General features: G+C 46.3%; 1 protein-coding gene across 4 annotated transcripts in view; it reads left to right on the forward strand.

The window, feature by feature from the left end:
• Window positions 1–25,249, forward strand: part of GNAL (G protein subunit alpha L) — a 141,582-nt gene that overhangs the window by 24,673 nt on the left and 91,660 nt on the right. The window contains exons 1-5 of one of the 4 annotated variants that reach the window (XM_078060636.1): window positions 15,075–15,167; window positions 15,803–16,049; window positions 16,327–16,399; window positions 17,117–17,171; window positions 17,321–17,440. In XM_078060636.1, the coding sequence (XP_077916762.1) occupies window positions 15,908–16,049; window positions 16,327–16,399; window positions 17,117–17,171; window positions 17,321–17,440 (390 nt within the window). In that variant the 5' untranslated portion in view covers window positions 15,075–15,167; window positions 15,803–15,907. The other 3 variants (XM_078060638.1, XM_078060637.1, XM_078060635.1) reach the window with 3 other exon arrangements.

Genomic DNA, 25,249 nt, shown 5'->3' on the forward strand with positions numbered 1-25,249 from the left:
TGCAACAGAATTCTGCAACCCCTATTTGCAAAAGGCCCTGAGGGGCAGGCCCTTGTTGGAGAGGAGATTTTGCTGTGCTGTTTGGAAGCTGCTGGTGGTCACATCCTCCTTCGGCGCATGAAAAGCATCCTTCATAGTTTTCCCACATCAACTGCGGGGTGGACGTTTCCCAGATGTACTAAAAAAGATAGACAGTTTGAATGTGGACTGTAGATTAGCTAATAGGACTGTAGTGATGTTTGTGGTTCAGTGAGAGAATCTCGTTCTTAGGAAATACGCATTGACAAGGACAGAATGTCTGCATCTTACCCTCAGATAGTTCTGGAGAAAGCATCTGCATATGAAGTATGAAAACATAGAGCGTATGATAAAGCAAATGCAGCAACATGCTAACAAGGAAGGCTCTGGGTGAAGGGTATGCAGAAAAATTTTATGCTATTACAACATTTTGTAAGTTCAAAATCAAAACTTGAAAAACATACATGTGGCCAAATATTTATATGGTGCCTACGAAATTAGCTTGTACGTTATCTTAATCATCTTTGTAGAAGCATAGCTTGCTTCTTTGCAATAATGACCCACAAATGCTTCACGTTCGATATATTATCTTCTAGTCAATTCTAAGGATCTTGAGCATTTTTCCACTCTCCCTTGCCCCGACCCCCCAAGTTCTTGCAAGTTTTTCTGAATGTTTCTCCCTTCCACTCTTCCTCGTAATGTGTATTGTCTTCGCCGCCCTGGCTGGGCCTCTAGTTCTGTGTAGATTGAACCCCCACTTGCCCCTTCCCTCATCTTTCCAGTGTGGGGATTATTCTTCCTTCTGAAAGCATGTCAGATCACAGCACGGGGACACCTGCCCAACATAGCAGTGGACTCTCAAATCCAGGTGGCTCTGCTTCCCAAACCATGGGCCTGGCACAGAGACACATCCGCTCAGAGGAAGGAACCCGTTCGGGTCAGGATCCTGACAGAAAACAACTGTCCCATTCAAACCACGTTATTTAAGGGAGCTTGATGAATATATTATCTATAAAAGTTTGCAGAGGGTTCGGGAAACCAAGAAGGGATGGCGTGGCATCCCAGAGCTGGCAACAGCAGGGGGCCATCGCCAGCCCAGGCCTGAGGGGCAGGAGGCCACAGCAGTTCTTGGAGCCGAGCGAAGGGCCTCTGGCCAGGAACTGCGGCTTTCAGTGAAGGAGAAAGTCACAGCCAGACCACAGCTGGACAGGGAGACAGCTGCAGGAAGCACTCTGACCTCTACTCCCATCCTTCCGTCCCCTCTGCACCCTCGGCAGCTGGGAACAGGAGCCCAGACGAAGCGGTCTGCAGAGGCCAGCCTCCTGGGCACAAAGGCGTGGGTCTGCGAAACCAAGAGAACACCCCGCCTGGAATCCTTTCTGCTGCACATAAGGCAGTGGACATGGGGGCTAACGGGCCTGCCAGCACCTCAGCACTGAAGGGACACAGGCCTGACTTACATTTCTTATTTGAATATTTGAAACTTCCCACAGACCCAGTCTGCCACCATTGGAGACAGCTCTTTCCAGGCCAAATGGGTGTGTGGTGTGAGTCCCACGTGGAACCGCCGAGGACCCATTTGATGGCAGCAGGACAGCAAGTGATTTTCGGAGACTTGACAACCGCAAAGCTAAAGGAGCTCTAATAATCACAGAGGCTGAGGGTGGTCAGGTGCTCTCAGCTGTCCAACATTAACACCATGTTATTACTGTACTCCATGCACTCGATGTACCACTAAAGGACATGAACAGAAATATTGCGGCTGTGTAGGTTGTTGACTGAACAAGGACACACAGCCTGGAGAGAACTCTGTGCAAAACTAGATGCCCTAGGGGCACTTGATTCTTAACGCGTTTTTGAGCCTTTTGTGGAGCAAAGAATCCCTCTGGTGTTGTTTTGTTTAACTTTTTATTTGGAAGGGGGCGCCTTCCCCTTTTATTCAGGGGGGTGACTGGGTGGCTCAGTCAGATAAGCATCTGACTCTTGGTTGCAGCTCAGGTAGTGATCTCAGGGGTCATGGGATCAGCCCCACATCTGGCTCACGTGCAGTGGGGAGTCCGCTTGAAGATTCTCTCCCTCTGTCCCTCCCCCAACTTGTGTGCATGCAAGTGCACATGTGGGCTCTCTCTTTCTCAAATAAATAAATAAATCTTAACCAAAAAAAAAAAAAAGAAGACAAAGAACTCTCAGATATCTGTTGCCCAGATTCACCTGTTGCTAGCATTTGCCTCATATGCCTTATCATTTGCATTCTTTCTATGAATCTTTGGTCTAGATATAGATATATGATTTTTTCCTTACTCATTTGAGAGTCGGTAGTCAGCATCACGGCCCTTTACCCCTAAGAGACTTCAGCGTGCACTCATCTTACAGAAACGAGGTGCAGGTAGCAACTTCGGTGAGTTTAACACTGACGCCATCAATACACCTAATTTCCCATCCGTATTCCAGTTTCATCAGTTGAGCCGATTATGTCTTGTATAGATTGTATAGATTTGCCCCTCCAGCACGGGATCCAGGCTTGGGTTGGGACTACAGTCCCCCTCCCTCCCTTCTGTTAAAGTTCAGGTTTGCCCGATGTTTCCTCCTGACTTAGGTTCAGGTTATGCCTCCCTGGCCAGAATACTACCTAGATGACGAGTGTCCTTCTCAGGATCTGCATCTGGACGCAGACGATGTCCACCCCTCCTCCTTTGATAGTGTTAATTTTAATTACCCAAATTGTTGTCTAGTTTCTCCACTGACTAGTTATTATGTTTTACTCTGCAACTGATGAGCAGTCTGTGAGGAAACCGTACAGAAATTCTATTCCTCATGAAAATACTCCTCTGTGGCTGGCTCAGTCAGAAGCACATACAACTCTCGATCTTGGGGTCGTGAGTTCAAGCCCCATGTTCGGTGTAGAGATTACTTAAAAAATAAAATCTCTAAAAAAAAAATGTTCCCCTAGGGGCGCCTGGGTGGCCCAATCAGTTAAGGGTCTGCCTTCGGCTCAGGTCGTGATCTCAGGGTCCTGGGATCGAGCCCCGAGTCGGGCTCCCTGCTTCTCCCTCTCTCTCTGCTCCTCCCCTCCACTTGTGCTCTCTCTCTCTCTCTCTCTCTCTCTCTCGTGCTTTCTCTCTCTCGTACTCTCTCTCTCTCAAACAAATGAATAAAATCTTTAAAAAAAAAAAAAAGTTCCCCAGATTGAGCCTCTGTTTCTGGATCTTGCCTGACCCAAACTTCGCTATGCTGGTTGCAAATGCTGATTCTCCCGTTCCAGGACTCTGTTCACATTCTCTAGCAGCTAGCTAGCAAGAGCCCTCCCTTCTCCCCCATTTATTTATTTATCTCTTTGTTATTGGCACGGACGCATAATATTCCTATATTTTTCAGTGGTTTAGAATTCATTTCTGTACCCAAATATTTGGGTGCTCCTATCATCCCAGATTTGACTAAATGAGAGCCCCTTTGACCTGGTTCTTGTGTCCCATTGACATACCCCCAACAGTTCTAAAGCACTTTCTTACTTTCTGGTGTGACCATGTTCCAGGCTTACCTTGCAGCTACCCTGCCCCCCAGGCTGGTATCATCCATTTCTCTGAGGAGCCCTGGTTCCTTGTGGTAATAAGTAAGACTAAGACTCAGACCTGGGCAGGAGGTGCGCTCACTGCTGTTGGAGTGTCTTAACTTCTTGGCCTTTTCAGCAGACAAAATGAAGAAATACATGCATGTACACTTGACCCTTGAACAACACAAATTTGTGCTGCACAAATCCACCTATATGCAGTTTTTTTAATACAGTACAGTACCATAAATATATTTTCTCTTCCTTATGATTTTCTTAATAACATCTTCTTTTCTCTAGCTTACTTTATTTTAAGAATATAAAATACATATACAAAATATGTATTTAATCAATTGTTTATGTTAACAGTAAGTCTTCTGGTCAACAGTAGGCTACTAGTAGTTAAGTTTGGGGGTCTTTTTGTTTTTTTTAAGAATTTATTTATTTGAGGGGCCAGAGGGAGAGGGAGAAGCAGGCTCTCTGCTGAGCAAGGAGCCTGATGCGGGGCTCGATCCCAGGACCCTGGGATCAGGACCTGAGCCAAAGGCAGATGCTTAACCGACTGAGCCACCCAAGCACCCCTATAGTTAAGTTTTTGAAGAGTTAAAAGTTATACACAGATTTTCAACTGTGCAGGGGGTCGACATCCCAACCTTGCATTGTTCAAGGTCAACTATATATACATATATCTGTACACATGTATATATGTATGCATACAGATGTACAAACGTGCATGCCCGTACTATCAACATATACATATATATTTTGGAAATTATGATTTCACAGCGACCACTACAATCCCAGTTCATCCTCACAGGCTTTCCCTTGCCTTCCCTCATTCTGTATTTGTACATCATTCTTCCTCTCTGAAAATCCTGGCTGTCAATAACAATATTAACACATTTCTGTATTTGTTCAATCCTATAATACATCTAAGATGGATTGGGATTTATCTGCAGTCAAAGACCTCTTTTGAATGTCAGTCTTTCATTTATTTATAGTTTAAATCTGTTGAATCATTCCTACTTAATGACAAATGTAAACAAATCATGTAATGGCAAATATAGACAAATACTAGGCTCTATCTCCCTTGTTCTTTGTCAACAGCCCTGCAAGCTTTAGGAAGAGCCATTCCAACTTTTCTGAGAAAGCTACATAGTTCCCACGTGTGGTAAAAAAATGTGTCTATGTTCCATTTAATTTCATATACAATTTGACTGTTGTCAAAGGAACACTGTTGCTTTAAACTCTGTAACCAAGCCAAATTCTAAAAGAAACCAGTTGCTAAGGCAACTGGGCAAAGAGTTAATTAATTCATCAGTCATTATATGCAGATTAATCTGCCTAACTGAGTTAGAAAGGAGATGGGCTTGTTTGATTTTTCCTTTTGGAATTAGTGGAAGAAGAATGGTGTGATTTTTTTTTCAATCTGGAAGGGCCGGAGAGTTCCTTCTGGAAAAGGCACAGACTTTGCGATCAGACAGGTGCTCCACCCCTTTCAGGACCCTGTAGGGCCTTCAGGCCAACAGCCTTATCTGCAAAATATGGATAATAATGTGCATCTGGTAGGCTGCTGTGATGATCATATGAGGCGCTAGACATAAAGCACCTTTCAGTGTCTTTTTTAAATTAAGATGAAAGGTGACTAGCAAAGTTAAGCATGCATTTCTCCAGGAAAGGAAATGATATTTTTTTCTTCACTTTTATAATTGACCACACACACCTACGGGTTCCCGCTGTAATCTCTACAGAATTCAGAGAACTTTACCTCATTTACTTGATTGCATGTCTGTCCCTCTCTACTAGAATAGTAAACTGCCTGAGCTGGGGGATAATGCCTAATTAATCCTTAAAATCTCAAGGCTATGTATGCATAGGCATTCAAAAAAATAATGGTGAATGAATGAATGTAAATGTACCACTATAAAGCATCCTTCCAGCTCCCCCTGTCCTTCCAGCTCTACATTGCCACCTGCTGGTAAGAAACTATAATTGCAGCAAGTGTTTCTAAACAAGGACTTAAAGTCCCTTAAATCTAATCAAAAAATTAAAAACAAATATCCCGAAACCACAACGGAGAAAGATTTCTCTCTTCCATCATTGTCATGATGAAGATTCTACATGTGAATTTTTTCTTGTTTTTCGTGTGGTAAAATACACATAACATAAAATTTACCATATTCACCATTTTTAAGGGTACAGTTCTGTGACATTAAGTGCATTCCCATTGTTGTGCACAGCCACTACCTCCATCCATCTGCAGAATTGTTCATCTTCCCAAACAGAAAATCTGTGCCCATTGAACACTAAGTCCCCAATCTTAAAAAAAAAAAAAAAAGGGACACCTGGGTGGCTCAGTCGGTTAGGCGTCTGCCTTCGGCTCAAGTCATGATCCCAGGGTCCTGGGATCGAGTTCCGCATTGGGCTCCCCGCTCAGCGAGGAGCCTGCTTTTCCCTCTGCCTGCCACTCCCCCTGCTTGTGCTTTCTCTCTCTCTCCCTAATAAATAAATTAAAAAATCTTTAAAAAAAAAAAAAACACTAAGTCCCCATTCCCCCGCCCCAGGCCACCACCATTCTACTGGCCGTCTCTAGGAATCTGACCACTCGAGGTCCCTCACAGAAGTGGGATCAAACAGTAAATGTCCCTTTGTGACTGACTTTTTTCACTTAGCATAATGTCTTTAAGTCTTATCCATGTTGCAGCATATTTTAGAATGTTCTTCCTTTTTATTTTATTTTTTATTTTTAATTTTTTTAAAGAGAGAGAGTGCATGCGAGTGGAGTGGGGGGATGGGGAGAGGCACAGAGGGAGAGGGAGAGAATCCTCAAGCAGGCTCCTCGCCCAGAACACAGCCCAGCACGGGGCTCGATCTCATGACCCTGAGATCATGACTCAAGCCAAAATCAAGAATCGGACACCTAAGTGACTGAGCCACCTGGGCACCCCAAATGTCCTTCCTTTTTAAAGCAGAATCCTACTTTATCATACACATAGACCACATTTTGTTGATCCATTCATCCATCACCTGTGCTTTTTTTTTTTTTCATTTCCAACACGTCTCATTGCCTTTATGTTCCCAACTAGCAGCTAGTACTTAGCTCAGCTGAGTGTAGGTAGCCTCTCAACAAATCTGTGTTAGCTGTGCTATATGTCATTGCTTGTGTTTCTGCCTAGTAGAAAAAAATCAGGAGCTCCTCGAGGACAACATGCTGCTTCATGTAGAGAAGTTAAATGGATATGTATTTGTTAAATTAATGTTGAATGATAATAATTGCTACATTTATTGAGACCTTGCTATTTGCCAGGCACTGTGATAAGATGAATTGATTTCTGTCATTCTTGCCATAACTCTGTGGGGTGAGTGCCATCGTCCTCACCCATTTACAGAGAAAGAAACAGAACCGCACAGCAGAAGAGGGATTTGAGCCCAGCCATTCTTGCTCAGCAACCCATGCTCTTAACCACTAAGCTACACACACCATAGGAGAGATTTTACCTTAAGAAAAATTGCCGTACCGGGGCGCCTGGGTGGCTGAGTCTATAAGCATCTGCCTTCGGCTCAGGTCATGATCCCAGGGTCCTGGGATCGAGCCCCGCATCGGGCTTCCTGCTCGGCGGGAAGCCTGCTTCTCCCTCTCCTGCTCCACCTGCTTGTGTTCCCTCTCTGGCTATCTCTCTCTCTGTCAAATAAATTAAAAGAAAAAGAAAAATTGCCATACCAAGAATCTATATTTTCCTGTGGCTCACTAGCTTCGCCCCACCTCAGAGACACAGTGTGCGCTGTATGTCCCATTCCCTCCTATACAATACCTACTCCCTCTCCCTTGCTTTTACTTATGCAGATCCTCCTCGTCTGAAGTGTGCTCCTTCTCCCTACCTGGTCCAACCCCGTTTTTCAAGGCACACCTGGGGTCCCTCCTCCCTGGTGAAGCTTTTGCCAATCCCATGGACCCTCCCATCCCCCCAGGGGCCCTACCACACCTCCCAGCTCTGGGTTCATGCATATTATCACACATTGCCCTCTGAATGATGAAAGTATGCTAGTCTTATTTCCCCAACTGCTCAAGAAGGTAAAAATTGGCCTCCGAGCTTCCTTACCCTCTTTGTGGTACATCTCTACAGATGATGGCCTGTAGGAAGAAATAAACACAAGTTCAATGCCATGAATCTATGTTGTGTATACACAAAAGTGTATTCTCTTAGCTATCTTGCTTTATATAGCATATTGTTATTGGATTTGCTTAAATTATGAGAACAGTTGTGAGGTAGGTAGGCGTTGCTGAAGTCCAACCCCGAATCAGTGTGTTAAAACTAGGCTTCATGTCACCGTGCCTCGTGAAGCTCTGACTTCGCACAAGGGCACCTCACTGACACCAAGAGAACGTTGGTAAGCATTTAAAATGCACATTGTATTGTTTGTCTCTTTTTGCTCCAAATCAGGGGAAGAGGGTGATTCACTTTATAAAAAATAGGTTTGAAGAGAACTCTTAGTCATTGGACACATTCTTATAACCCCAGAGATTGCATGAGATTGAATATTTAAAAAAAAATTATGGGGCACCTGGGTGGCTCAGTCAGTTAAGCATCTGCCTTCAGCTCAGGTCGTGATCCCAAGGGTCCTGGGATGGAGCCCTGCTTCTGGTTCCCTGCTCAGCGGGGAGCCTGCTTCTCCCTCTCCCTCTGCCTGCTGTTCCCCCTTCTTGTGCTCTCTCTCTCTCTGTCAAATAAATAAGCAAAATCTTTTAAAAAAAATTATGTTGGTGAGTATAGTTATCTGAGGAATAGAAAACTCATGGCATCTAGAACTAAGTGCTAAAACTATTTTTTTTATCATAAAAGATTCCTTAAGATTTAAGCTTTATTCAGGAAACAGACTCCTAACTATAGAGAACAAACGGCGGGGGGGGGGGGGGGTTGTAAAACAGGTGCCAGGGAGTAAGGAGTGCACTTGTCGTGATGAGCACCAGATGATGTATGCAAGTGTTGAATCACTATATCGTACACCTGAAACTAGTATAACACTATATGTTAACTAACTGGAATTAAAACAAAAGCTTTTTAAAAAGAAAAAGAAAAAGAAAACATTTAAGCTTTATTCACATATGGTAGATTTGTTTGCAAGTTCTACATTTTATACCTGATATTTGTTAATTAGTAAAGAAAGAAATATCTTTGAAACTGTTTAGACTATCTTTGCAACTTTACATCAATATTAAAATCTCTGAATTAAACAACAGGTGTCTGAAAATCTACTGTAGTTCCATATTTTGTTAGGCTATTTGAGGTTGAAGATAGGGATTAAATAGCTAGGGATGCTAATCTTCATGGTTTGAGGGCTACTTTTCTCTCCTCCTCCGGTCCTTGAGCCCCTTATTTGATTTCTGTTTGGAAAATGTGTATTGAATGCAACTTTGATGTGTGTGGTTTCTCTTGCAGTATGCTGACAGTCCACAGACTGCCCTTCTGATGTCCCTGTCTCATAACCTGACCCCATTTGGTGGCTTTCACTGATGTTTTGAACTGCAAAACTGTAATAGTTTCATTTTGTTTGCAGATTTCCCATTCTGCTTTATGGGATTTTTATTGTTGTTTTGTTTTAACTTATTCAGTAGCCTCTCAACTCGTGTTTTTATACTGTAATGAAACTCCTGTCTATGACACTGAGTTGTGTATTCCAATGAGGATATTTCAGTCCTGGGTTTTTGGACACAGGGCAGAGTCAAAGACGGTTAACATCCCTTTCCTACTGATTCGCTGCTTTGGTTTTCCAAGTTGTCAGTTAAAAAGACTGCATCACTACCCTTTATGGATGGACCTTCCAAAAACTACATAATATCACTTCAGCTGTAGAAGTAAGGGAGAAAAAGGACAAATCATTTCAATAAATTCTCAAGTATTTGATTGCAGAGTATTATGTACAGAAAGGGTAAATGGAGTCAGTTTCCCGGATTTTCTATAAAAAATGTAAAACGTTTTACCACAGTATTTTTAAAGTGTATGGTAATTAGGTCATGGAGCAAGCTCCAAGGCTAAGAAGGGAAAATAATCTGCACAGGTTATTTCCGCCAAGACACTAAGAAAAAAAAGAGAGATGGGGCACCTGGGTGGCTCAGTCAGTTAAGCGTCTTGCCGTCGGCTCAGGTCATGATCCCGGGGTCCTGGGATCGAGTCCCCCATTGGGGTCCCTGCTCAGCGGGGAGTCTGCTTCTCCCTCTGCCTCTGCCTGCCACTCCCCCTGCTTGTGTTCGCTCGAGCTCTCACTCTGTCTGTCTCTCGAATAAATAAATAAAATCTTAAAGAGAGAGAGAGAGAGAAACCACAGCAAGTTGTCTAACGTGGCAGGAAGCCGTACGAGGGCTGTGTGCACACCATCCCCTGCCCCCGTGGCCATTCTGGCACCTTCGGGTTTGCAAAACTGGCTGTAGCCTGTAGTTTCTTGGAGCACTACCCTTGCATTGAATTAGGGACTAATCACCTTTCCTGAACTTTTTTGTTCCTTTTCTTCTAAATCTTTGGATATATCCGTTCTAAAAATCTTAGTGCCGTTTTAACCTTTAGTAACCTTGAAAGTATAAAACGCCACCATGAGACCAGTTAATACATTTTTAAATAGCGATCTAGGCCTGTCATACACGAAAAGAGGTGCCTTGAATTTTTCATCTCCATTGTTAATTGAATCTGCGGAGAGCCTCCTTATAGTGAGAAACAAATGCTGTTCGTCGTATTGCTGTCGCCGACTTGAGTCCAGCTCACCAGAGAACAGGGGCAGTTTTATCCCAACATGGGCCAACTTCAATCAGAGGGTCTGAAACAAAACCATATTTTAAAATCATGATTCAAGGGGCGCCTGGGTGGCTCAGTCGTTAAGGGTCTGCCTTCGGCTCAGGTCATGGTCCCAGAGTTCTGGGATCGAGCCCCGTATCTATCGAGCCCCGTATCCATCAAGCCCCAAATCGATGGAGCCCGGGATCGATGGAGCCCCGCATCGGGCTCCCTGCTCGGCGGGAAGCCTGCTTCTCTCTCTCCCACTCCCCCTGCTTGTGTTCCCTCTCTTGCTGTCTCTCTCTGTCAAAAAATAAACAAAAATCTTAAAAAAAAAAAATCATGATTCAAAATTCACAAAACTAAGTGTAAACAAAATTTAAATAATTAAACTTCCAAATGCACTAACACTTGAGACAGCCTGTCTTAAATATCGGCAGGAGTAAGGAGGCCACCACTTTGACCTTTGTCCTTTTGCCCCAGACTCTGTGCCTTCCCAATCCTGCTCCATGGGCCCAGGGCCTCCCCCGGCCCCGCCCCCCTCCTAGGCCGGCACGGGCGGTTCCCGGCCCCGGCCGCCGCCCCCTCCGCGGGCCGGCAGCGGCCGGGCTGCCCTTGCTCGCCGCGGGTGGGTGTGCGCGTCGGGAGCGGGCGCCGCCGCCGCACAGCCGTTGCCTGGCAACAGAGGCTCGCCCTGCCTGTGGCTCAGGCTGCGCTCGGTGCTCCCCAAAAGCTCCGCTCCCGCCACTGCAGGTGAGCCAGCTGCGATTTTGGATTCTGATCCCATGGTTTAAAACACAAATGAGGATTAATTTCCGAGACCAGACTAGGAAAAGGCCAGATGATTGGCTTAAAGGGGGGGAGGGGAAGGTGTCTTGATCGCCTACTTGATAACAGACTGGGTGAAACTACCTTTGCATTTCTCATTAAGAAATGTTGCATCCCTGCGTACGGACATTACTTCTCTGTTTTGGAATGTTTAGCTGCGTACTGTGGAGCACACTCTAGGTCGTGTAGTGCAGCTATTACAGCTGGGATACAAGGGTTTACATCCCAGATACACCCCTTACTCGCCCCTCGAAGCTCCTATAAAGTAATGGCGACAATAGTTCCTTTTAGGGTTATTGCAAATGCTACAGAAATTACTCCATGGGAAGGACTAGCACAGTGCCCGCAATGAGTGAACAACTAGGAGAGGCTGTTTTACACTGAACATATTATTATTATTGTATTGACATATTAACTTCTTGGGTGTATTATTCATCATATATGATCATCTAAATCTTACTAGAATTCAAATATAAAAATTTATCTTTAACCTCGTTTAATGATAAACTCGGGCATATTAAAATTTTTAAGAGTTTATTTGAGCAAAACTTGATTTGAATCAGGCAGCATCCCATCTAACTGAAAGAAAGGAGCTCCAAGTTGCTGCACAAAATGAAAGGCTTTCATAACCAGCAGGGAGCAGAAACAAGGAAATTATACTAGGTTAAAAATCGGGTTGATTATTGCAAGGTTACTTTTCCTTAGGGGATAACAGGGGTGTATGAAGCAGATTACCTAACTTGTGCTCATCAGGCGATTCCAGATTGACAGGTTTAAGATTTCATTTCTAGGGGCGCCTGGGTGGCTCAGCCGTTAAGCCTCTGCCTTCGGCTCAGGTCATGATCCCAGGGTCCTGGGGTCGAGCCCCACATCGGTCTCCCTGCTCCACGGGAAGCCTGCTTCTCCCTCTCCCACTCCCCCTGCTTGTGTTCCCTCTCTCGCTATGTCTTTATCTCTGTCAAATAAATAAATAAAATCTTAAAAAAATATATTTCATTTCTAGGAAACTCAAAACTGTGATTATCGGTTTTGTGATGTGGGGATTAGCATAAGCAACTCGATTTGGGGCCCATTTTCTTTTTTTTGACACCCTTAAATCCTAGATCTGAACAAGTGGAAACTTTTTGCTGTATTTTTAGGGTAACTGAATTATCAGGCTGTCTTAAAAGTGTAGCTTTGGGGTCTGGCTTAATTCTCCCTTTATAAGTTTTCATGGGATTTGTTTTGAAACTTTTTCTTCCAACTGTTTATAAAAATCTTGGCATTAGAAGTGCCTGGGTGGCTGGCTCAGTCGGTTAAGCATCTGCCTTCGGCTCAGGTCAAGATGCCAGGATCCTGGGATCAAGTCCCGCATCCGACTCCCTGCTCAGTGGGGAGCCTGCTTCTCCCTCTCCTCCCTGCTGGTGCTCTCTCACTATCTCTGTCAATATCTCTCTCTCTCTCTCTCTCAAATAAGTAAATAAAATCTTTAAAAAAAAAAGCTTGGCATTAAGAAAACTGACAAACCCTTATGAACATCCCACTGTACTATGCAATTTTTACATACCTTTTCTTGCCTCCTGACTGCCCTCATTACCCACAGTACATGCCAGGTTGATATTACCATGTGTGTACATGTGTGTTAACTCAAAGTGTGAGGCCTGGCAGTGGTGATAAACAGTCCCCTTCCACAAAACTAGAACCTTTAACCTAGCTCAGCCTATAGTATGGCACTGTATGTTCGCTTCTGCCTCTGTCAAGAAGAATAATGTATTGCTCTTGTTTTTTAGAAAGTATTAATATTTTCAGTATAGTACCAAACTGGACAAGTGCTTCCTGAACTTAAAATCTGATGACAAAATTCCTTTCATGAGACCCCACCCTTTGAGCAGGAGTTATCTTTGGCTTTCAGGAATTCATTCATCCATTCAACGAAGATCCATGGAGCACCTCCTCCAGGCCAGGCACTGGACTAGACACAGGTGCAGCAGGTGTAAAGGACAGACTCAGGCCCGGCCCTCATGGAGGCCGTGTTCTAGCCGACTTTGGAAAAAGCTGTAAATAAACCATTACAATGCAAGGAGCTGGTGAGACTATTAAACACGGGGAAGGGGTCTAACACTGAATGTGGAGGGAGTAATGAGGCTAGAAGGATAATTAGGAGGTGGCCAAATGAAGAAGATATTCCAGGTATTCCAGGCAGGAGCAGCATGCGAACCCAATGGATAAGCCAGGGTGTTCAGGAAGTCCATGCGGGTGGAAGGGGAGGCAGGGCAGTGCTGGGAAGGGGAGACGCTTGAGAGCTGGGGCCACAGAGTTTACACCAACCCAGTCTTGAAGGATCATGGTCGAGGCCTTGTTAGTGGTGGGGATAGACATGGCAGATCTGTACTGTCACTGTGGCAACATGGGCCACTAGAGTAAGTAAGCAGGAGGCCATTGCCAAAATCCACGTTAGATTAGTGATCTAAGACCATGGTAATGGAAGACAGGGTGGAAGAGATATTTGGTATTTAGAAAACTGACTCCATGGGACACAGTAACTATTTGGGTTTTCAGGAAGGAAAATGAGTCAGGAATGAGTCCCGTGTTCTGGTTTGGAAAATCAGGGACCCTTATCACAGAGAGAGAACAGAAAGGAAAAGGCTGGAGGTGTGGGGGCAGGTGTAGGGGATGAGCTCAGCCCTTGGCAGGTAGAGCTGAGGATGTACCTCAGGGAGATGAAAGTGGAGGTATGCCTGGGGATGGCAGGGGACAAGAGGGTGAGCTAGGCTGGAGATGTGATGTGGCCACAGTTAGAGCTGCACGCATAGAGGATGGAGGATGCAGTCAGCCCCACCAGGAGTGTGTGCACAGGGGCGAAAGGGTGGGTGGGGTCCCATGTACCTCCACCAGCCGGAGGCTGAGCAGGCCATCAAAACCACCATGCGATGCAAGCCAAAGAACAAGACAGTCCCAAGGGAGGGTCAGTGCCACCTCCATGGAGAGGTCAAAGAAAGTAAAGACCAAAGTTCACGGATGAAGTTTCGTGCCTGGGAGGCCACTGATGACCCTAATGAGAACATTCTCAGTGCAGGGAGGGGGGCCAAAGCCAGGCTGCCAGGAGCTGAGGTGTGAACAAGAGGTAAGGAAGGATAGGCCAGCGTCAGATTCCCTTTTTCACTCTTGGAGCTGTGGGCAGGAGGGGGAAATGGTGGCACTAGCAAGGAGGCTGCGATGTAAGGAGGTGCTGGTGGGTTTGAGTGAGACACATTGACAAGTGAGGCCTGCTGTGCCCAGGGTGCGGCCTACAGAGGGCATGAGGCAGCAGAGCGCGGGGAGCCCCGCCAAGTGCTGTTTGCTCTCTGTAAAGAAGATCAGGCCTGGCTGAATGTGAGAGAAACGTGGGTTGGGAGGAAGCTGAGGCACTTGAAGACAGACAAACAAGGCCACGTAGAAGAATCGGTGTGCAGGGCCTCGGGCCCCCAGAGCCTGAGACCATGACCGTGCCACAACAGCGCCGCACGAGGAAGTGATCTCCGTCCCGGACTTCTAGGCCGGGTCGCCTCTTTTGCCGACCTTCCCGCAAGTCCAGGAATGCGAGTGCAAAGCAGCCGCGGACGGACCGTCTCTGCGGGCCGGTGGTAGCAGTAACCAGGGGAACTCGCACTCAGCCCCGTGAGTGAGAACGCAGACCGGTCTCTACCCTCTTAGGTTCCACGGCTCCAAGCCAAAGTTCGAAGCCATAGTGTCTCCTAGGAAAGTAGTAGAGCTGTTCAGAGAACTGCGAAGGAGAAACGGGGGCTGGAGATAAAGACAAGAGGCTAAGGGAGGCGGAGGCGTGGGTGCGCTGGAATAGTCTAGAAAATGAACGGAACAAAGGCGGTGTGACTGGTGAGCCTCTTACAGATCCTCCTCCCTGATAGAATATGCATGATCCTGCGCGAGTCCTCGCCTGCCTGGGAGCAGGGAGGCGTCCGAGGCATCGGCGGGGAGCGCACGCCCAGACCCAGTCTCCCGGGCTCGGGGTGCGAGAGAGGCACGCGGCCGAGGTGCGGACCCCGCGCGGGTGAGCCTCCCGCGGGCCGGGCTCGGAGAGGTCAGCTCCCGACCCCTCCGGCACCGATAGCGCTAGTGCCCCAGCGAGATCCCCGCGAGCAGGCCAGCTCCCCTTCCCTGCTGCGCGGAGGCCGGGGGGGTCGCTCGGAACCGGGAGGGGGCGCGCGTCCGACGGCGGAGGCAGCGGGGCGCGAGCGGGCCGGCAAGTGCCCACGGTCGCCCGGAGGGGACCGGCGGCGCGCTCCGTCCCGCCGCGCCGCTGTGGGCCAGCACGCGGCGGCGCGGGGACAGCCTCGCGCTCCCGCAGGGCGCTTCCCCTGCCGCGCAGGCGGGGGCGGGGCTGAGCCGGGCTAAGCGCGGCGGGCGGCGGGCGGTGCGGGCGCGGGGACTAGGGGCGAGCGCCGGGCGCAGCGCCACCCTGGCTGGCTCCAGCAGAGCCCGGTCTCCCTTCATTCTGTGCGGTTTGTCCAGCAGAAAATTCTAAACCTGTATCTTTTAAAAGCATTTATTTGGCTCCGCGCGTCTTCCTCGCATCCTTTTTAGTTGGGAGTTTGCGGAGGGCAGAGGGAGGGAGAAGGAACGCCTGTTCTGATCGGCAAGCACCGAGAGACCAGAGCATCTCTTTCAGCGGCAAGGAAGAGAAGCCGTCGCAGGATCCACACACATCTACAACTCTCTGTTGCTTTTTGTGCAAATACCTAACTCTGCCTGACGTCCATCCAAGCGGGCAGGCATGGGGTGTCTGGGCAACAGCAAGACGGCAGAAGACCAAGGCGTCGATGAAAAAGAACGACGCGAGGCCAACAAGAAGATCGAGAAGCAGTTGCAGAAGGAGCGTCTGGCTTACAAAGCGACTCACCGCCTGCTGCTACTGGGTAAGGCCGGAGGGCGCGCGGCGGCTCCCGGCCCGAGCGGAGCGCACAGCCCCGAGCGCAGCGAGCGCGGGGGCCCGGCGGGCAGAGCAGGGCAGGGCAGGGCCGGGCGGGGGCCGCGCTCACCGCCGCCAGCCACCGGGACCCGCTCCTCCAGTCGCGAGCTGGAGTGTACTGGAAAATGCCTACGCTGGGGTAGGGTAATTGCTGTCTGGGTTCGCAGGAGAAATGGCAACGGTATTGGGCCACGGACCACAGCATTCTTTTTATTTGTTTGCAGGGGCTGGTGAGTCTGGGAAGAGCACTATCGTCAAACAAATGAGGATCCTGCATGTCAATGGATTTAATCCTGAGTAAGGAATGATCAATTTCGCTTTTGCTTCCAAACTGCATGCAAACTTTTTCACTTCTCTCCAGAATTTCCAAACTTGCTTTCTCCGAATAATTAATTTGATCATTGAATAGACCTTTGCTGGGCGGGGGGGGGGGGGGGGGGGGGGGGGGTAGTGAGATAGAAGCGTGTTATTGAATTTGGTATATTTAGGCAAATTCTTCTTTTGGTAGCGTCTAGATGAAAAAATAAAATAACTTCCCTAACAAAATAGGATTTATTAGATATTCTTGCGATATTGGTCTGTGTTATTGGTACTGCACTTAGCACACTTAACCAATATGTCAGTATATACTTATCTCTATATCCTTGGTCTGCCTCTATTTCAATTCATATCTATCAACATACGGATAATTCAAGTAAGATATATTTACAAGTGTAGCTGTATAGTTTTTATATGCAATACTCATAACGTTGCCATGCTTTGTGTAACCTATGTAGTTTAAAACTACACATTGTAATGTGTGCATTCAAGTTTGCTTAATGTACAAATTAGAAAAAAAAGTATGTTTTCCTTTCCCAGTTAAAAACTTTGCAACTGTTGTCTTGGGGGTTGATGTTGACCTCTAGAAAAACCAGTCTAGCCCCATGCTGCAGCTGGAAGTTTAAAATCCCATTCAGCTTATTCAAGTCAGTTCTAAAGATAAATTAAATTAATAACAATTCTCTTTTAATATAGGGAAAAGAAACAGAAAATTCTGGACATCCGGAAAAATGTTAAAGATGCTATTGTGGTAAGGATTTTTTTAAATGTTTGGTTAATAGAAAGGTTAAATACTCTGCTCTCTAAAACTGTATAGACAGAAACTGTGTATTTTAGTTATCATAAGAGGAACCTAAATGTTGTATTTATCCATATATCTTTTTCTTCATTCCATTTTAGACAATTGTTTCAGCGATGAGTACTATCATACCTCCAGTTCCACTGGCCAACCCAGAAAACCAATTTCGATCAGACTATATCAAGAGTATAGCTCCTATCACTGACTTTGAATATTCCCAGGTAAGTAAATCCTTCTTGAAATATTTTAAATGGTGGAAGAGAGAACCATTTTTAATGAGATTGCTTGAGAATCAATGTTAGTATTATTTTATCTTTGACTTTCTTCAAAATCTAGCTCTCTGCCTGAGAGAAATGCTTTCCTTCATACCAAAATATTAACATTGGTTAAAAATGTTAAAGACAATAGGATTTTAAGAAATGCTTTTATGAATGTATTGGTGAGATTGGTAATCAGGAAAATAGCCTACCTTTAGGAAATATTGATAGTACGTTTTCCTATATGTATTTCTAAATTAACAATTAAGCAGTTTCCCAGATAACAAAAGAATAGAAATGACATGAGCAGAGAGAAATATTTATGGTAAGTGACTGCTCCCGGGGGAATAGTAGAACAGAATTCAGTTCACTCTTAAGATGTGCATCCTGTAGCTCAAATGAGAAGAGAATGCATGCTGTAAATAACATGGATCACTTCTGAATGTTTATTCTATGATGGGGAAAAACGTAGTTTGCTTCACATCTGCAGTATTTATGGCCGCTTTCCTAATTCCTTGGGTAGCAGTATTGCTTATGTGAAAGGGTAAAGTGAATAGTAATTTTTTCTTGTTTGGTAGATATACATTTCTTTAAAGCATTGTTATTTGGTCATTTGATTAAGCATGTGTCAAAGGAAAATATAGTTGTTAGATTTCTCAGAAAGTCATTTTTCTTACAGTTGTACCAAAAGAGCGTGTGTGTGTGTGTGTGTGTGTGTGTGTACGTATACCAACAGTAACAGAATTTTAAAGGTTTCGTTACCTGGCACAGTGCTCTTGAGACATTTTTCTTTCTCACAATCCCCTCTTCGAAAGGAAGGTGATACAGAAGGCAGTGTGTGTAAAATAGACAGGTCCTGCCCTGCTCTGACTGAAGTCTGGGCCAGTGTGCACCTGCTCACCCCTACCCCGACTCTGCAGCAGAGCACCCTTGTTGTGGAAGCTTTGTAGCAGGATGGCAGATAAGAATGACCCTTTTTGAAAGCTTTTATTTGCATCCTTTCCTGTGATTTTTGCATCTGATAAGCATTCCAGTGTAGCCCCTGAGAGCTCTAGAATTTCTAACAGGAAGGAGTTAGAGGTGGCAAACTGGCTAGAAAAGGGGGCTGGGGTGTCTGGCACAGCGGGCACACTTTTTTACTGAATTGTGTCTTTAACTGGATGGCTTGGAGGGGGTAAAGGAGATGATAGGGCGGGGGTGTAGGGGGTAGGACTAGAGCAGTGATTCAGCCAGCCACAGCTATAGGATGTCCCCCAGTACTGTGTGACATTGTACATATGGAAGAAGTCACCCCAAACTACAAGGTCCTAGCTCAAATCAGGGGTGGCATTCCCATTCAACTTTTTTTTTTTTTTTAAAGATTTTATTTATTTATTTGACAGAGAGAGACAGCCAGAGCAGGAACACAAGCAAGGCGAGTGGGAGAGGGAGAAGCAGGCTTCCCACCGAGCAGGGAGCTGGATGAGGGGCCCCAATCCCAGGACCCTGGGATCACGACCTGAGCCGAAGGCAGACGCTTAAGAACTGAGCCACCCAGGCGCCCCCCCATTCAACTTTAGATTTACATATGTAGAGACACATACTTAGATTCTCAAATTTGTCCTGTCATAATTGCCTGTAAGTAATCATAAAACACCTCATATATGGTTCTGATTTAGGGGAAAAAGTTATTCCTACCATGTAATGAGAAATTAGAATTGAGATGTGTTCATCACAAATCTTCTCTCTTCATATGATAGACTCACACACGATGAGGGATTTCATACTCAACCCCAAGTTCAGAAACAATCAGTCATTCCCAGGTGGATTCTAAAGGATCTAAAGCACCTAACTTGTGAAAGTGTTTTTTGAGCTAAATCATGAATATTTTTTTTTATAAAAGATTTTATTTATTTATTTGACAGAGACACAGCGAGAGAGGGAACACAAGCAGGGAGAGTGGGAGAGGGAGAAGCAGGCTTCCCGCTGAGCAGGGAGCCCGATGCGGGGCTCGATCCCAGGAGCCTGGGATCATGACCTGAGCCAAAGACAGACACTTAACGACTGAGCCACCCAGGCGCCCCTAAATCATGAATATTTTTAACAAAAAAATAAAATTTGAGAAACCATGTCCTTTAAACACACGTATTTTTACATAGATGTGTTAAGGCTACTTAAAAATGATTATCAGAAACCATAATTCATTATCCATAAAATAAAAGAGAATTAGGACCCAGCAGACACAAATGCAGTTATGTTCTTTCAGAGATAATGCTTTTTTTTTTCTTTTTGGTAGATTTTAAGCCTAGCATTCTGTTGTCTTATGTGCCTGTGCTGTGTCCAATGTGATTATGTTTATAATAGAGTCAACACTTGTATAAATAAGGAAATTAATACCTAAATATATAACTTTCTTTCTGAAAATGCTATTTTTATTTTAATGTGCACACAACTTTCAGTAACATTTATTCCATCGTGCCCTGAAATATTCATCACTTATATCAGCAAATCGAATAGTTCTTGAATTTACATTTTGATGACCCTCACTGAAAAAGATATTAAGACAGATCTCTCACTTATATACTAATAACACTTGATACTTTTGGAAAAAATTAACTTTTATTTAAAGAAAATGTATATTACTGTAAAAGTCATAAAAATAGAGCTAAATCAATTATCTTAATAGTAAACATAACACAAATTTACTAAATCTAGGACTTTTTGAGATTGAATCCTTGAGAAAATCTTTTGGTGTCACAGTCCAATTCCTTAAGGGTCGTAAGTTCATTTTCTTGTAGCTATAAAATAATTTTATCATAAAAAATTAACTTCAGAGTTCTTTTAGAAGGAAAAATTAGAAGAATATATATTTAAAATTACATGAGACTGCCCATTATAATGTAAAGTCTAACCTTATCTTGAGTATCTTAATGATTCTCTCTAAAAATATTACACTTAAGTTTACCTTTTGGTTTTTGGTTTTGGTTGTTTTTGGTTTTGGGTTTGGGTTTTTTTGCTGTTCATAATGCCTTCCATTTGAATTTCTTTTTTTTTTTTTAAGATTTTATATATTTATTTGAGAGAGAGAGAGGTGGGGAGAAGCAAGCAGACTTCCCACTGAGCAGGGAGCCCACCAAGAGGCTCAATCCCAGGACCCCGAGATCATGACCTGAGCCGAAGGCAGAGGCTTAACCGCTTAACCAACTGAGCCACCCATGTGCCCCTCCACTTGAATTTCAATTGAACTATAGGAAACCTAAGTTTTAACAGAGAAGGCCGGTGTAGATAGTGAATAGCGCCCAGCCAGCTAACAGTTGCTGTGGGGGTTAGAGAAAGCATTCAGGGCCAGACCTCCCTGGCCTCGTAGGCCAGGTCTGTATTGATCTGGTGGGCCTTTGGAGAGCTCTGAGCAGTGCAATTACATGACCTGGTTGTGTTTTATCAAGATCACTCTGGCTGTAGGTGGAGAATGGGTCCTAGGAAGGCAAGGTTGCAGTGGCGCAATGGTCTGGGAATCAGTTGTAGCGATCCAGATGTGAGATAATGGAGCAGCTTGGTGTGGGGTGGTATAATTCATTGATAGGTGCCTAGTTAGTTTTTTTCTCGGGCATATATCCAAAATTGTCTTCCTGTGGACTGGGGTCCATCCAGGAACCCCTTTGCTAGTTGGCACCATGCCTTTGCATCCAGTTCATCTACACGGGGTGATAGAAAATAGTCTCAGGTGACGATCATGACAGATTCCCCTCCACCTCCCAAAAAACTCTTAGCACGATACCAAACCAAGAGCAATTAATTCAATTGAACTATTAATTCATTTGTGTATTTTTTTTTTCCTTCTTAAAATGTGGGTATTTTATTAGCTCTTTTAACATTGTAGTTTGCTAGGTTATTTTAAGGGGAGGATGAAAACTAAGGCTTCCTGAGAAATGTGACAGCAGTCTGACATGTTGGTCAGTGCTCTGTCATGACCACCTGGCATGTCCTACGTTGACGTTTTATCAGAACTGCGTGTCAGTGTAAACCTGGAGAGCGAGAATGACACTGTCCGCTCCTCCCAGGTAAAAGTACACGGGGCTTTTGGTTAAGGAATAGGCTGGCTCCCCGCAGTGCACAGGGGCAAGGCCCTGGGAGCCTGGCTGCCCGCTGTGGGTCTTAGATCCGCCGCTCTCTAAAGACGTGACCCGGAGCGAGCGGCCTGCCACGCGGGGAGAACAGCGGTGGGAGCCGGGCTTCCGGGAGCGGCCGTGGGGAGGGTGCGCGCGCACGCCACGGGAGGGCGGGAAGCGACGCGTCCAATGGTGAGGCGCGCTGGGCCGCTCCCGCCCGTGTGCTGGTCCCGTCCTCTGGGGAGGGCCCGCAGAATTCCGGAACTCACGTCATCCAGGTTAGTGGTCGAGCGTCTATAGTGTTTTTTAACCCACTGACCTCTCTCATCCCCGCCCCCCCCGCCACCATCCAAAAAGTCTTTGAAGCCCACAATCTATATCAGGTAGGAGCAGGTTTTCCCTCTGGAGCCCAAGCTGCGTCTCCACCCGGGCCCCCAGCATTTGCCCCCGAACCTCATCAGAGCCCTCTGGGCTCCCCAGCGCTGTGGTTGGAAAATGACAGGCCAGTTGCGTTAGCTCCCAGGGAACAGGCTTCTCCTCTCCGGACTGCCCCCCGTCCTCTCCCCCGACAACTCACACCCCACAGCTGAGCACACTGAAAACAATTCCTGAGTGCCTGTTAGAATCTGACAGAATCCTCTGTCCACTTCTCTAGGGAGCTGTGGGGGTAACAAGTCAGGGGACTGGCCCCCTGGGACATCACACTGCGTTACAGAAAGGAAGGCTCCCCTCCGTACAGTAAGCCGGCGCTTTCACTCAAGATGGCATTTAGATCCACCTCCCAAGCATCCACCGTTCTTTGTCTTTGGAGGGAGTGAGGCTTAGTGTGCGTTTTAAAAGAGAAAGGAAACATTGAAAGTGTAAAATGTGGGAACTACGACTGTGTGTTCCACAGTACTCTGAAACTCTTAGAGATCTGTATATATGGCGTCCGAGAGAAAAGTCATCTTGGATCATTTCAGATGTCCTTAATAAACGGGGATGACTACACAGGGGCGCCTTGGGGCTGTGCTCCGAGCGCACTCTTCTCCCATCTCAGCTGCCCCTGGCACGGTCCTGAACCACCCAGACGGGGCGCTGACTGCCCTGAACCAGAGCCCAAGGGGAGACCGGCCTCACGGGGCTCAGGCTGCCTCTGCGCTTTCAAGGGCCAAGGCAGGACCTAGAAAGAGCGTCGGCCTGGGGCAGGAAGTGCTCCAGAGACACCTGCCCGGGACCTCTGAGTCTGCGGACTGGACAGTGTCCCTGTCTCGAGGGAATATACTGGAGCCAGACCACCTGGGCTCAGATTCTGACCGCCCTGGCGCTCTGTGACCTTGAGCAAATCACCTTATTGCTGTCTGCCTTTTCTCAACTGTAAAATGGGGGTAGGTGATCACAATACCAACCGCGTGAGGTTGTTAGGAGGCTTGAAGCAGTGCTGGCGCATGGGAGGTGCACCTGCAGGATTAGCACTACTGCTGTGTAGAAGGGCAGGGGCTCTGGAATTGACTGGGTGCCGGTGTGCCTGGTAGGCACTCTTCATCACCATCCATCATCCTGAGCCCTGCTGGCCTCAGATGAACACCCAGCTGCCTGCACACCGTCTCTGGGTCCAAAGGGGGAGACAACTGAGCCCTCTAGCTATTCCCCCACCGGCCAGCCCCACCCTGCAGCCCTGCGTTGAGCCAGCACCTATAAACCGTGTCCTCTGTCAGTGCCAAGAGCTGATGTCCCCAACACCTCACAACATACCTGGGAGGAGGTGTCTCTAATTATCCCCAACGAGCTGTCAAGCCATGGACTGGCCCTGACTGCTCAGGAACGCTGGCCTGCGTGCCTCCTCACAGCACCATCATCCAGGTGGGACATCTCCCAGCCAGTCTCCCACTTGGCCTCTGTCACCCGAAGCCCCCCCCCCCGGATCTCAGCCCTCTTCCTCCTCCTTCACTTACTTCCAGTCAGATTTTCTGGAAGTGACATCCGTGGTCTTCCTCCTTTCCCACCAGTTCTGCCCATCTTTGTCCTCCCCTTTTGTTCTGTGCCTTGCCGAGCGACAGGTTCTCTGAGGCCACTGGAACTGCCCTAGATCTGCCAGATCTCTGTCAGACTTTTCACCGTTCTCCCTGGGGCTACAATCTCTGCCCAGTTTGGCCACAAGTTCCAGCAAGCTTCTGGCTCATTCTTGTAACCCAGTGCTCACCCCAACACAGGCTTTCTAATAATAGAAAGATGAGCTGTATCCTGAAACACCCCCTCCCTCCGCAAGGGGAGTTAACACTGAAATACATCGCATTTCAAGAACAGGTGTCTCCTCAGGAAAGTTATCAGCATTTGACCTTTTCTAAATAAAATATTTTAAATGTCCTAGGGTATGTTCTCCAGTTTAAAAAAAAATCCTAGAAAAATTATTTTTTAAAAATAAACAACAGCCATTTCGGGACGCCTGGGTGGCTCAGTCGTTAAGCGTCTGCCTTCGGCTCAGGTCATGATTCCAGGGTCCTGGGATCTAGTCCCGCATCGGGCTCCCCGCTCAGCGGGAAGCCTGCTTCTCCCTCTCCCACTCCCCCTGCTTGTGTTCCCTCTCTCGCTGTCTCTCTCTCTCTGTTGAAAAATAAATAAAATCTTTAAAAAAAAAATAAATAAATAAACAACAGCCATTCCTTTTTTAATTTGCAAAGCTGGGTTTTTATTTTTATTTTTATTTTTTTTTAAGATTTTATTTATTCATTTGAGACACAGAGATACAGAGAGAGAGAGCATGAGCAGGGGGAGAGGCAGAGGGAGAGGGAGAAGCAGGCTCCCCGCTGAGCCAAGAGCCCGATGTGGGGCTCGATCCCAGGACCCTGGGATCATGACCTGAGCCGAAGGCAGATGCTTAACCATCTGAGCCACCTAGGCACCCCTGCAAAGCTGGGTTTTTAGTTTTTGGTTTCTTTTTTCCTTTTCTGAAGTTTGCTGGAAGTGGTGAGTGCCTGTGTCTTGCAGCAAGGCCGCCATATTGATTCTATAGGGTGTTGTCAAAGTCATATTTTAAAAACAGGAGTGTTGAAAATAGATGGTTGCTGAGGCCTTAGAGACCATCTAGCCTGAGAGCTCCAGCTGAGGAAATGGCAGCAACAGAGGGAACGAACTTGCCAGGGAGGCTGGAAGTTTGATGATTTCCTGCTGTGTGTGGAGCACCCTGGTAGTTGGCAAAGATGGAACATGGCTTCCCTGGCTATTTTTCCAGTGAGAGGCTTTTGTAACAGAGTACTCTAAACAGCAGTCTTCCGTGGGTAACATTGATGATCCCCAAGACCGTTTTTGCCAAAACTGAGTGTGAAGGTGCTGCTGAGGGGAAGCGGTGGATGAGCAAGAGGTTACCTTAGCTCCCCTTGCTTCTTCAATATTTAGTCAACAAACTTATGTGTCTGTGGATACCAAGATCCTCAAAGAGCTTATCATCTAGAGGGAATACAGACTTATAAACAAAGTTGATGGTATTGTATAACACTACAATAGAGGTATTTATGGAGAGCTATTGGAAGGATATGAGGGGGCCCCACCTGACCAGCTTCATGCTGAGCTGAGGCCAGAGGATTTGGGCCTCCTCCTCAAGGCAATGGAGAATCACCCAGTGATTCTAGTCAGGGAGTGACAAAATGCAAGTTGTCTTTGGAAAGACCACTCCTGAATTCATTAAGAGGCCACTCTTGCATGTCTG

The sequence above is a fragment of the Halichoerus grypus genome, chromosome 13 (assembly GCF_964656455.1).
Source record: "Halichoerus grypus chromosome 13, mHalGry1.hap1.1, whole genome shotgun sequence".
Lineage (NCBI taxonomy): Eukaryota > Metazoa > Chordata > Mammalia > Carnivora > Phocidae > Halichoerus > Halichoerus grypus.